Here is a 14893-nt window from a genome sequence, read left to right as displayed (position 1 = left end):
ACGGTGTGGTTTGTTTTGGTGTTTTAGGGTTTAAAACTGAAATATTATAATATACAGCTCTATTTCCCGTCTCTGTAAACTCACCGCCACACATGCATCCTCACATACACATGTATGCACACACACGTGCGCACATTGTTTAACGCCGTAGTCAGCAGTATTCCTGTATATGGCGACAGTCTGTAAATAACAGAGTTTAGCCCAGACAATTGGAATCCAGTGATCAACTTCATGAGCATCGATCTACGCAGCGCGGTGTCCCCTGTAAGCCATTATAGCAGTTAGTGTTTAGTACGCCGGCAGGGAAATAACAAGAACGTTATGTTCAAGCGGAAATGTCGGGAATCGCATGCATACAATATCATCTCCAATTTAAAAAATGCCAGAATAATGCCTCTCGGGTGATAAATATTTAACTTGATGATTAAAAATTCAAATTCATTTAAATTAAAACGAAAAAATTTTTTGAAGATATGATATGTAAACGTCTTGTTTACAAGCAAGTTTTACACAACCCGCCCATCTGAGACGGACGTCGTACTGCATGACGACGGACACTGTGGAGTCATCATACACACCTTTTCTTACAAACCATCCAACGCATGAGGTCAAGAGGTCGGACAATTGTTCTGTAAGACCTGATGACGTCATCATCTAGTTATTTAAATGGTGAATCCGAAAACGAACCATTTCCAGCTAAGTGATAGCCAGGATGACTATTTTACAGTTATTTATTGTTTTGTGTCAACTTCATCAGATCTCCGGCTTTGCCCGTCTGTTGACCCCCACTCAGAGATCGTCGCTCTGGAGGTACGGATACAAAGGGGCACCTGTCAATGAACACGACGGAGAATTAAACTGCGGAGGATTTATTGTAAGTTGAACTGATTTTTGGTTTTGAAATGTAACAATCTTTTAACAACAGTTTAAATTGCCAACTCCTCTTGGTATATGGTTTACAGAGTAAGCATGTACAATAAATAGGCATGTATGTATGTATGTATGTATGTATGTATGTATGTATGTATGTATGTATGTATGTATGTATGTATGTATGTATGTATGTATGTATGTGGTGGGTGGGTGGATGGATGGACTCTCTCTCTCTCTCACTCTCTCTCTCTCCATCACTCCCCGCGCGCACATATATATTGTGATGTAACAATTGCAAAAGTACATTAATTTCATTTATATACTGTTTTTTTCGATCACCTTTGAAAAAATAGCTCACTGAACTGTAATTCATAAAGTCCACGAACTGCCGTGACACTTAACAATAAAAACATATTTATACAGTTCTCAATCGTAAACATATAATTATGGTTCAATATAAACTTCTGAAAATACATTGCTCATATTACACAATTGCATATCTTTAACAATTAATAAATGTGGATGCATATTCATATACTAACGCTCAGTCCCTGAATATATATTAGTAATACATATTGATAGTAACAAGCATCCCTAGCGGGTTTCTAGAGTCCGATTGAGCCTAGGGAAATCTAGACTTGTTTCATTTAGGGCTTTATCATTTCAGGTAGGGCTAAGCATGAGGGAAAATAATGTGGTTGAGGGACTTAGAGACAGACGAGCATATTCATTACGTACCTCGTCTGTATTTAACCGATTTATTTTTACAAAATGAGTTATTATTTGTACTCAGTTAATGTAAGCATATGATCATGAAAATAGCGTGAACGCCAGTGTTGGCAAAAATTGTCTCTGATGTTTTGTTATGGCTTTAGTTTTTAAGGAAAAAACATTTTTACTGCTCAAACATCTCACGAACAACGCCGTATCATGTCATATAAACCGCATGCACAAGTCCACAAGGAAATAATACATAAAACAAAACCTGTTAAGCAACAGAAAGCGTACATGGTGACGACAAGGAAAGAGTCAGGTAATTCTTGGTATTGTATTTGAAGTGTCAAAGTTATGTTACGAACTTAAGCTTGCAGTGTTTCGCCGACGGTTTTCCGTTTTTTCATATGCGTTATCAAGTCCAATTTTTATATGAATACTTTCTTTTGCCCGGAGTTAATGTTTATATACATATGATTTAGCGATAGAATCATTCAGATTGAAACCGCTTTGTGCTGTAGATATATATTACATTTTGCCTTTGTGAGCATGGAATGGGTCAGTGAGTTGTCGTTTTACGCGCTTATATCAGCAATATCATGGCAGGAGATACCAGAAATGGGCCTCACAGGCTGTACTCATGTGGGGAATCGAACCCGTGTCTTTGACGTGACGGACAAACTCTTTAAAACTAGGCCACCCCACCACCCCTATAAATATAACACACGACAGTGTATCGTGTAACTGTTCTGAGAACAAGGGAGGTCACTGTACAGATTATCGCTTCCTCACCAAACGGTTCTGGTCTGTCAAAAGAGGGCTGTTGTCTCAAGGCATGCTAGAGGCGAATCAGAACAGATGACCTTTATGAGATTGTTAGGAATGCAGCTATATATAACCCGGAATGAATGAGAAGAAGACAAGGTTGTATCAACAAGGAGCTCCACCCAACAGCTTACTCTGGGGAACTACTGCAATTATTTAAGTCACCTGGCGAGGAAAAACGACTACAGCAGTGTCACAATACAACGTTAACCAGCGTGAATCTCCATCTCGTCCGTCATGGTGTAAAATGTCCGTATACGTTATTCTGTGACCCGGATTTACTTGTAGCTGACCCCGTAGCGATGTGTATGTTAAGACTGACAGAGTCATGGAGTCAGACACGTCCACGTCATTGTGCAAGACCACGTATGAAGATGCAGCGCTTGGTTCTTCTTGGGAGATACGTACACGAGTTTTACGTTTGAACTAAGTCGAAATAACGAAATATGAATATGACAGACAAGATGTCCGCACAGCGGAGCTTATCAATGTTAAGCTGAAGGGGTTAAACTTGTCGCCGTTGGAAGATTGAACTCATACCCGAGTTGAAAGGGTACCCGGCGGGTACTTTTTCATCATTGAATTAATACCCGGACTTTTTGTTAACAATGAATAATCACTGGGCTGCTTCTGAAAATTAACCCGGGTCGCGTTTTGAAAATATACCCTGTTTGAAAAATGATCATGACTCTCGTTGATTCTTCACTGTAAACGTACTTTGAATATTGAAAAGTCAAGTAAAGATATATCAGTGTCATTATTCAACGAGGGCATCTTTTCAATAGGTAAAACTAAACTCACTCACTCAAACCAAATCAGTAAGGCATGACAGCTTGAGATGAATGGAAAGGTCACAGTGGTACAGATCTTGGACATTTACTGGGACCAGGTTTTGGTGCGAGTCAACCTAGGAAAGAACCATGATCACAAGTTAAAGAGAATTCTTTCAAAACAGAATCTTCAGAATAGACCTATATTTCCGACTGTACCTGCCCTGCCCAAGTGTGATCTGATTCAATTATGTTCTCGATAAGATAGTGACAGCTAATGCTTTCACCATGGTTTTTGAAATGATTTATGAATAACGAAACCAACATTTGTAAATCAATTCTCATCACGCCACCCGAAAAGACATTACTGAAATCGAGTTCTTAATGAAAGACCGGAAGTTATGAATCTACTCTTTGAAATTAGAAAACGGCTGATGGTAAGATATCCGTAAGAGCACTAAAGTCTATTCGTGATCTTACAATTAATGTTGTTTGGATAATAATGTAAGAGACAAACTTTTGTAATAGTTCAAACTCTCTGCTTAAATGAGATACGACAGAGAACTACTTGCTGGTGTAACAGCCACGGCTGTTTTATGAGTCATTACATAGATGGTACATAGAGCCCATTTGTGGTAGTTCTTTAAGGTTCTGCGACATAGATATGTACGTGTATGTGTGTATATGCGTGAGTTTGTGTGTGTAGGTTTGTGTCTTAATGTGTGTGTGTGAGAGAGACAGACAGAGAGAGAGAGAATGAGAATGTGTGTGTGTGTATGTGCATGAGTCACTGGATTGTCAGGTCCACACTTACAGAACGCCAACAATGTTGCTGAGTGCGGCGTTACAACGAACAACGAACGTGTCCGCACATGTGTGTGCATACATTTGTATGTGGGGATATTATCAATTGGCGTCACATTCGGAACCCTTTAATTATATTTTCGCTAGAACCTTTATGACTGTTTCTCCATAAATCCATATTTGTAAGACCACTTCTTAAAACAGTGTGCTAAGTCGTCTTGATTCTGTAAATATGGCCGATTACACCTACGAATCCCCTACCCATCAAAATATCACAGTGGAGGGGTATGGTAACATATCCTGTTGTTTAGTTTTTAGTTTTTATGTCCAAAGCTTTAGTTGTGACAGTAGAAAGCATATATGCACACAATTCTGTTTATAACGACCTTTACATGTGTTTGTTATTGTCATTTCCCCCTTCAGCTGTCAACCACAGCCATTCACATTATCATCAATCAATGTTTAAAAACAATAATCATAAAAATGGTTACTTTCGTGACATGTTAAGGCTCTATAAAACGGCCTTTATACCCTTTTAAAAAGTAGGGGAACTTCATTTTAAATTTTACAGTTGTAAAAAATTTGAAATTTGCATGTGTACGATTTATATCTTTAAACAGGAAAAAGTCCGACTGGAAACAATCACCAGCAACAATTCTTGGTCTACAGTGATTCAGTGATTTATCGCCATTCTTGAAAGCCGTCAAAATCAAGAATGACACTACGTAAATGGGGGTACTGCGTTGTGTTTAGGGGTGGTGATAAAGAGAAATAGCGGCGCGGTCATAAGATAATTTATGTGAAGAGTATATAACCCACGGTAGCTGTGCGATTACTGAAGGACAAATTCAGGACAGTGGGTTTTGTTTATTACAGCGTTTGTTTTCTCTGCATAAATGATAGTTTTGGTGGGGACATTACGTGCTATGGTGTTCCTTTCCTTGTAGTACACGCCCGAAATGTCTGATTATGACATACCTGTGCTTGAGGTGCACCTTGCTGTACATGCTACGCCCGTTTCCTGTTTGTGTAGATGTTCGTGTATTATTGTGTTGGCTTTGTCGAGACAAGTTGCATAACAAAACCGAACAAACATAAAAAGGTGATATGAAGCAGGAATTTTGAAACATACTAAAATCGTCCAGTTGCAAGAATTACGGTCTCGTATAATCGTGCTTATCCGAATGTAAAGATTTAAACATGTTTCTTTTATAATTAAAAATGTCTCCCCCTCCAAACGCCACCCCATCCCCCTCCACAACGATACCACACCCACCCACCCACCCATGATGTGGCTGGAATATTGGTACACCCACCCCCTCACTCACTCACTCACTCACTCACTCACTCACTCACTCACTCACTCACTCACTCACATTAATTTGTATGTGCTACAGATTACGTTTGGTAACGGCATATCAAAGTGGATTAGGTCTGACAATAGTTCGCGTTTGCCTTAAATTAATTACCTTAGCGATGTACACAATCCCACGTACAGGTGTCACTGTGGTATGGATTTCAGTGTTTGAGGTGTAGAATACCCTGTCACCAGATCAGAAGGTGGCTGACCTACCCTTTGCCTGACCACGGTCATGACATAAGTTACACAATACTGCAAAACTGTAAACTAAGGCTGACCCCAGGCGCTATACCGAGCTACAAACCGTCTCAACGGAGTTGTCCGACTTACACATATACAAGTTCATTCTGAAACAAAGTACAAGGTGTGAAGTATATTTCTGGCTTCTCCGTCATGACATTGCTGCAATTTGTACATACAACTCCATAAAAATCATCATCATCATCATCATCATCATCATCATCATCACCCCATCTCTCCCACCCTCGTCATAAATAATGAACGGTCCCTTAAAGCATCTTATTCTCATCAGCAATGTATCTACAAGTTATGTCTATGGACACATGAACCCAGCGAACATGTAGCACAACCTTGATCGGAAACTAAGTTAATTACAATCTCTAAGGTATTTTCATCTCATTCCATTCCTGGCTGACACAAAAGCCGAGCGAGTGGAATATGTTCTAATTAGAACGATTGGGATGGTCATTTCAGTTTCATTGTTTGGTCAGTTCTGTATTTTCAGGTTGTTCATGAAGATCTGGTTACAATTGATCTTCAGCAACCCATGCTTGTCGTAGTAGGCGACTAACGGGATCGGGTGGTCTGTCTCGTTGATTTGGCTGACACATGTCATCGTATTGTATTTGCTTAGATCGAAGCTCATGCTGTTGAACGTTGGATTGTCTGGTCCAGACTCGACTATTTACAGTCTGCCGCCATATAGATCGAATACTGACAAGTGCGGCTTAAAACTAAACTCATTCACACATGTAGTTGTGTCCCAGGTGCGTAGATCGATGCTCATGCCGTTGATCACTGGACTATCTGGTTCAGACTCGATTATTCACAGACCGCCGCCATGTAGCTACAATACTTCAGTGTGTGGAGTAAAACTAAACTCGCTCACTTTATAACCGTGTTTTGACCCCTTTGGTTTTAATACGAGTTCTCCCCATTTTCGGTTAGCAAAGGTCCGTATCAACCAATGCTGGTCGTAGGAGGTGACTTACTGGAGGATGAGACGCGGTGACGTACATCGTTATTTGGCAGGGAAGCTATTCACTATATCAATCACTAGTTCGGCTGAACTTGACCTAGTTATTTACAGACCGTTGTCAAATGGCTGGAATATTCCTGAGTGTTGTGTTAAACCACATGGTGTACTGGGGGTAACCTAGTGGTTAAAGCGTCGTTCGTCACACCGAAGGTCCGGGTTCGATTCCTAACAAGGGTTGAGTGTGTAAAGCCCATTTCTGGTCTCCCCCGTCGTAATATTGCGGGAATAATGCTCACTTATTCACTGTTATAGGCAAGCAAATTCGAAAGGGTTTAATTTTATGTGTTGCAGCGTCAATGGACGGACACAGATAAAGAAGGATGTTGCGGCGCCTGTGGAGATCCATGTGATGATGAACGCGAAAACGAGGCTGGCGGGAAGTACGCACTGGGTATTATCGCCGGAAGTTACGAGCCCGGAGCCTCAATGACAGTGCGGGTAGAGATATGGCCGCCTCAGCAATTGGGGTATTTCGAGTTTCGCCTGTGCGACCTTGACGAGTTCAAGGGTCCAGCAACTCAAGCTTGTTTCGACAAGAACCTGCTGGTTATTGATGATATTCTAGAACCTCAGTACTATCCTGGCAGTTTCAATGGAACAGTCGTGTTGAACGTTCTCCTTCCACCAACCATTACATGTGAACACTGTGTTTTGCAGTTTAAATATAACACAGGTTTGTGGTATTTGTCATTGTATATAGTACTACTTGAGTTCATTCCTCCGTGACAGATACGCTCACAACCAACATTCATTCACTAGTGATTCATTACATTATAAAAACTCTATTCGTGATGATTGTCTTGCCCAGACCAAATGTTTTCTGACCGCCGCCACAAAGCTGATATTTTGCTGAGTGCGACCTTAAACAACGGACAAAACAAAAAAGTCTATATTCATAACAACATGTCATGAATTTGAGAATTTTCGACTTATGTAATGGATTCGGGTTTGGGTACAGCAAATTATTTGAATATCACTCAGAGTAATTGCTTTAACTGTGTATAAAGGGTAGCCCGGTGGTCCGGGTTCGATTCCCCACAGGGGCCCAATATATACTTGTGAAAACCACTTTGCTGTAATTGAGGAATATTAATATTGCTGAAATTGGCCTAAACCCGACTCACTCACTCAGTCAACTATGTATTGCAGCTGTATCTCTAACGCTATTCTGTTCATTCCTTCAGGTTATCGATACGGCGGAGATACTTGTCCATTCCGCGGTTGTGGTCCCCAGGAACAGTTTTATAATTGTGCAGACATCCGCATTCAGGACACTCTGAGTACACCACAGTCGACGACCTCTGGTGTTGAGCCATCAGTCTCAAGCGTGTTTCCTTCAAGTGAAGATACCTCTGTTATCACTGGGACATCCTTTATGTACACCAGTGTAAGCCATCCAGTGACCTCCATCGCTCAGACGTCACCATCGGATTTCGATTTGGCAACATCCAGCTCAAGCGGTCCATCCTCCCCATCCACTTCAATAATGGATCAGAGCGTAGCGATGACAAGCTTGAGAGATGCAACCTCGACGTTAATTGTTGCATCCACAGTGTCATCGCCACAGGGCTTAGAAACATCTCAAGCCTTAATGACAAGTGATGAAGTTTTCCCATCGTCAGTGGGTGTAGGTGGTAGTTCTGATGGAGGAGTGACCACTATGCTCCTGTCCCTCCCCCCACTGTTTACGACCAGCGTAGAGGTGAGCAGTAGTAGCGGATCTGGACACACTCCTTCCTTCTCGGCAGGGCCCAGCAGCAGTGTCTCCACTGTTGCGACGTTACCCAGTAGTGTTATCCCAGATGCATCATCTACCTCAGTCTCTCCTTCAACAACAATAGAAGCCTCAATCTCTGTCTTGACAATGACGGACACCCCAAATACTGCCTCGACAACAATACACGACACAATTTCTGAATCAACAATGACAGAAGCCTCGACGCCTGCTTCGACGACTGAAGCTTCAAGCTCTCCCTCGACACACGACTCAAACTCTTCCTTGACAACAACAGCCCCAATCACTGCCTCGACAATTACTTACACCTCAATCACTGACTCCACAATGACAGAAGGCACAATCTCTCCCTCCACAACAGCAACAAGACTAACAACAACAGAAGCCTCAAACTCTGCCGCAACAACCTTAGACACAATCTCTGCCTCGTCAGTGAGAGAAGGCACCACCTCTCCCTCAACAACAGATGTTTCATTCTCTGCTTCGACGATGATAGAAGGCACAGTGTCTGCCTCGACAATGGCGAATGCTTCAAACACCGCCTCGACAACGACAGAACTCTCTTTCTCGGGGTCGACAACAACAACAGACGCGTCAATCACAGCGTCAACGACAGAAACCTCTTTCTCGGGGTCGACAACAACCACGGATGCCACAGTCCCTGTCACGAAAATGGTAGAAGGTACAATCTCTGCTTCAACAACGACAGAAGCCTCAAGCTCTCCCTCGACAGTGACGGACGCTTCAGCATCTCTTTTGACAACAACAGAGGACTCAATCTCTTCCTCGACAATGTCCGATGGCAACATCAATGTGGCCTCAACAATGACGACCGTCTCAGTCTCTCCCTCTAAAACGGCAGATGTGTCTATGTCTGCCTCAACAACAACAACAACAACAACAACAACAACAACAACAACAACAACGGGATCTTTTATTGCTCCCTCGACTACGACAGCCTCAATCACTGTCACAAGTACATCAGAAGCAACAACCACTGCGTCATCTTCAGAACAATCAACCACTGCAATGACGTCACCAGAGGAAGCCACTTCTGCAACAACATCTCAAGAATCCACAAATGCAACGTCTTCAGAAGGATCAACCAATGCAACATTGGCATCTGAAGGCACCACCACTGTAATGATGGCATCAGAAGAAACCAATACTGCTACAACATCAGGTGAATCCACGACTACAACAACTGTGGAATCCTCCACTGCAACATCTGCAGAATCCATCACTACAACAATAGCAGTGAAATCCACCTCTGCAACAACCCCTGAAGAATCCACCACTGCAACAATATCAGGAGAATCCACCAATTCAACAACATCGGATGATTCCACTACTGCAACAACAGAAGAATATAATGCTACAACAACATCTGAAGAATCCACCACTGCAACCACATCGGAAGAACCCAATGTTACAACATTTAAAGAAGACACTACTGCAACAATAGCAGTAGAATCCACCACTGCAACAACCTCTAAAGAATCCACCACTGGAACATCAGCAGTAGAATCCACCACTGCAACATCAGCAGAAGAATCCACCACTGCAACATCCCCTGAAGAATCCACCACTGCAACAACCCCTGAAGAATCCACCACTGCAACAACAGTAGAATCCACCACTGCAACAACCCCTGAAGAATCCACCACTGCAACAACAGTCGACTCCACCACTGCAACAACCCCTGAAGAATCCACCACTGCAACATCAGCAGTAGAATCCACCTCTGCAACATCAGCAGTAGAATCCACCACTGCAACAACCCCTGAAGCATCCACCACTGCAACAACAGCAGAAGAATCCACCACTGCAACATCAGCAGTAGAATCCACCACTGCAACATCATCAGAAGAATACACCACTGCAACAACCCCTGAAGAATCCACCACTGTAACATCCCCTGAAGAATCCACCTCTGCAACAACCACTGAAGAATCCACCACTGCAACAACAGTAGAATCCACCACTGCAACAACTCCTGAAGAATCCACCACTGCAACAACCCCTGAAGAATTCACCACTGCAACAACAGTCGAATCCACCACTGCAACAACCCCTGAAGAATCCACCACTGCAACAACAGTCGAATCCACCACTCCAACAACCCTTGAAGAATCCACCACTGCAACATCAGCAGTAGAATCCACCTCTGCAACATCAGCAGTAGAATCCACCACTGCAACAACCCCTGAAGAATCCACCACTGCAACAACAGCAGAAGAATCCACCACTGCAACATCAGCAGTAGAATCCACCACTGCAACATCATCAGAAGAATCCACCACTGCAACAACCCCTGAAGAATCCACCACTGTAACATCCCCTGAAGAATCCACCACTGCAACAACCACTGAAGAATCCGCCGATGCAACATCAACAGTCGAATCCACCACTGCAACATCAGAAGTAGAATCCACCTCTGCAACGTCAGCAGAGGAATCCACCACTGTAACATCCCCTGAAAAATCCACCACGGCAACAACACCAGAAGAATCCACCACTGCAACAAAAGTGGAATCCACCACTGCAACAACAGTAGAATCCACCACTGCAACAACAGCAGAAGAGTCCACCACTGCAACATCAGCAGTAGAATCCACCACTGCAACAACAGTAGAATCAACCACTGCAACAACAGTAGAATCCACCACTGCAACAACAGCAGTAGAATCCACCACTGCAACATCAGCAGAAGAATCCACCAATGCAACAACCACTGAAAAAATCATCAATTCAACAACAACAGAATCCACCACTGCAACAATCACTGAAGAATCCTCTACTGCAACAACATTAGAATCCACCACTGCAACAACAGAATCCACCAATGCAACAACCACTGAAGAATCCACCACTGCAACAACACCAGAAGAATCCACCACTGCAACAACAGAATCCACCACTGCAACAACACCAGAGGAATCCACCACTGCAACAACAGAATCCACCACTGCAACAACATCTGAAGACTCCACCACTGCAACAACAGAATCCACCAATGCAACAACACCTGAGGAATCCACCGATGCAACAACAGTAGACTCCACCACTGCAACAACGCCAGAACACTCCACCAATGCAACAACAGAATCCACCACTGCAACAACCACTGAAGAATCCCCCAATGCAACAACGCTAGAAGAATCCACCAATGCAACAACAGAATCCACCAATGCAACAACACCAGAAGAATCCACCACTGCAACAACAGAATCCACCACTGCAACATCTGAAGACTCCACCACTGCAACAATCCCTGAAGAATCCACCACTGCAACAACAGAATCCACTACTGCAACAACAGAAGAAGAATCCACCAATGCAACAACTGAATCCACCACTGCAACAACACCTGAAGAATCCACCACTGCAACAACACCTGAGGAATCCACCACTGCAACAACAGTAGCATCTACCACTGCAACAACGCCAGAAGAATCCACCACTGCAACAACAGAATCCACCACTGCAGCAACCACTGAAGAATCCACCACTGCAACAACGCCAGAAGAATCCACCAATGCAACAACAGAATCCACCACTGCAACAACAGCAGAAGAATCCACCAATGCAACAACAGAATCCACCACTTCAACAACATCTGAAGAACCCACCACTGCAACAACCACTGAAGAATCCACCAATGCAACAACAGTAGACTCCACCACTGCAACAACTCCAGAAGAATCCACTAATGCAACAACAGAATCCACCACTGCAACAACGCCAGAAGAATCCACCAATGCAACAACAGAATCCACCACTGCAACAACACCAGAAGAATCCACCACTGCAACAACAGAATCCACCACTGCAACAACACCAGAAGAATCCACCACTGCAGCAGCAGAATCTACCACTGCAACACCACCAGAAGAACCCACCACTGCAACAACAGAATCCACCACTGCAACAACACCAGAAGAACCCACCACTGCAACAACGCCAGAAGAATCAACCAATCCAACAACAGTAGAATCCACCATTGCAACAACCCCCGAAGAATCCACCAATGCAACAACAGAATCCACCACTGCAACAACCACTGAAGAATCCACCAATGCAACAACGCCAGAAAAATCCACCAATGCAACAACAGAACCCACCACTGCAACAACACCAGAAGAATCCACCACTGCAGCAACAGAATCCACCACTGCAACAACATCTGAAGACTCCACCACTGCAACAACAGAATCCACCACTGCAACAACACCAGAAGAATCCACCAATGCAACAACCACTGAAGAATCCACCAATGCAACAACAGTAGACTCCACCACTGCAACAACACCAGAAGAATCCACCAATGCAACAACCACTGAAGAATCCACCAATGCAACAACAGAATCCACCACTGCAACAACCACTGAAGAATCCACCACTGCAACAACACCAGAAGAATCCACCACTGCAACAACAGAATCCACCACTGTAACAACCACTGAAGAATCCACCACTGCAACAACACCAGAAGAATCCACCAATGCAACAACACCAGAAGAATCCACCACTGCAACAACACCAGAAGAATCCACCACTGCAACATCTGAAGAATCTACCACTGCAACAACATATGTAGAATCCACCACTGCAACAACACCTGAGGAATCCACCATCGAAACAACATCTGTAGAATCTACTACTGCAACATCTGAAGAATCCACCACAACTACAGTTTCATCAGAAGAAACCTCCTCAACAGCATCCTCAGCAACAGCCGCTGAAACAACAACACCAGTATGCGATTCGTCGTCTCGAAATTACCAATGCTACTCCAAATACAGCTATATAAATGACAAATGGTGTCAAGACAATTGCTTGCTTGGTTACTGTCCCAACCATATATGCTACTGTACATGTCAGGAAGGAGAGGACAAAGGTGCTCGTCCAACACCGCCTCGTGAAAGAAGATGCGTACCACTAACAAGACCAGATTTTGCCTTGTGGTGCTCTTCCTATTACAACATCGCTCGTGAATGTCCCACGGCCTTCTGCAGGTTAACTTTCACATAGGCCGGCCCTGTCAGTCTGTAAAATGTGTTTATGCCCCGGTGCAAATCTACTATTTTGTTGGTATGTTCACAACCAAACCAAACCAAAACAAACAAACTGAATTGAGACCTGATGTGTCATATAAATACCCCTGGATCAGTGAGGCGATGTGGTAACCTAGTGGTTAAGGTGTTCGCTCCCTACGCCAAAGCCCTGTTCGATTCCCCGCATGGGTACAATGTGCGAAGCACACTTCTGGTGTCCCCAATCGTGATATTGCTGGAATATTGCTAAAAGCGTCTTAAAACATCACTCTCACTCACTCACTCGTCATTGATCATTCTCCTGTTTATTTTAATGTGGAACGCACCAGATATGCTAAGGACTTTTGTGCTTTTTACGGTTGGTTGTTTAACCAGTTCTCCTACATTGATTACGTAACTGAGCTAAAAATGTGAGGGAATATATTTATTACACCGGTTTTAGCAATATTCCAGCAATATTACATCAAGGGACACAAGGGGACACACAGAGCTGACTGTGTATTTTAGGCTTTTCGGGTGTACGGCGTGACGAACGCTTTAACCACGAGACTACCATACCAACCCTAAAATTTAAGACAGTCTCTTGTGTTTCATACTGTAATCACGTGGAAGACCATCCCATTTACGACTAACAGGGCCCTGTAGTTGATAGTGATTCATAAACACCTGATAATGATGTAATCGTTTACGGAAGTCTGCTTTACTTATTATGCAAGGGTTTGTTCCCCTTGTTAAATCCCGGTAAATCGATAACATAGTTATTGTGATAATGTTTGTTTATGTGATAAATGTGGACTGATAATATGTGATATATGTGAGATATATTTGTGATAATACATTTTTTATTCTGTTATGAGTTTGTGTTTCTAATACCAAGATGTGGTGCGAGCAGAGCAACAGTGGCGTCTGTTTCAGCGAGAAATGCGGACTGATTGTTGTCTGGCGTTTACGTTTTATACTTATAAATCTGCAAGTTGTGGGGCGGTGGGATAGCGGTTAAGGTGTTCGATCGGCTCGCTGAACACCCGGGTTCGATTCCCTATATGGGCACAATGTGAGATGCCGATTTCTGGTGTGCCTCGCCGTGATATTGCTGGAGCGTCTTAAAACCAAACTCACTCACGAGAAGTTGTATCAAACAATGGGGAGATGACACTGGTCAATATTCAAAAACAGAAGTTTACCAAATACCTCATCTTATATGTTAAAGATAATACACATGCTCTCTCTCTCTCCCTATCTCTCTCTCTTTCTCTCTCTCTCCCTGTCTCTCTTTTCTTCTGTCTCTCTGTCTCCCTCCACCAGCAACACGAGCGTGTCTGTCAAACAAGTCAGCAAGCCTGATCACTCCGATCCCGTTAGTCGCCTCGTACCACAAGGATGGGATTTTGAAAAACAGTTCTAATCCGGATCTGGTCGGATGAGGGAAGTAGAGAGTAATGCGGGTCTTCGGCGTTTAAACCTTTACAGAAATAT

The 14893-nt window shown here is 43.3% G+C and overlaps 1 protein-coding gene across 1 annotated transcript; it reads left to right on the top strand.

The window, feature by feature from the left end:
- The first annotated feature begins 508 nt into the window (after nt 1-508).
- On the top strand, nt 509-13459 carry LOC137262299 (mucin-22-like). Its single transcript, XM_067800116.1, has 3 exons — nt 509-874; nt 6917-7298; nt 7810-13459. The coding sequence occupies exons 1-3, from the start codon at nt 713-715 to the stop codon at nt 13392-13394; spliced, it is 6129 nt and encodes a 2042-aa protein (XP_067656217.1). The 5' UTR covers nt 509-712; the 3' UTR covers nt 13395-13459.
- Nucleotides 13460-14893: the final 1434 nt, after the last annotated feature.

The sequence above is a fragment of the Haliotis asinina genome, chromosome 14 (assembly GCF_037392515.1).
Source record: "Haliotis asinina isolate JCU_RB_2024 chromosome 14, JCU_Hal_asi_v2, whole genome shotgun sequence".
NCBI lineage: Eukaryota > Metazoa > Mollusca > Gastropoda > Lepetellida > Haliotidae > Haliotis > Haliotis asinina.
Note: the sequence above shows the minus strand (reverse complement) of the source record. Positions and strands in the feature narration are given on the sequence as shown.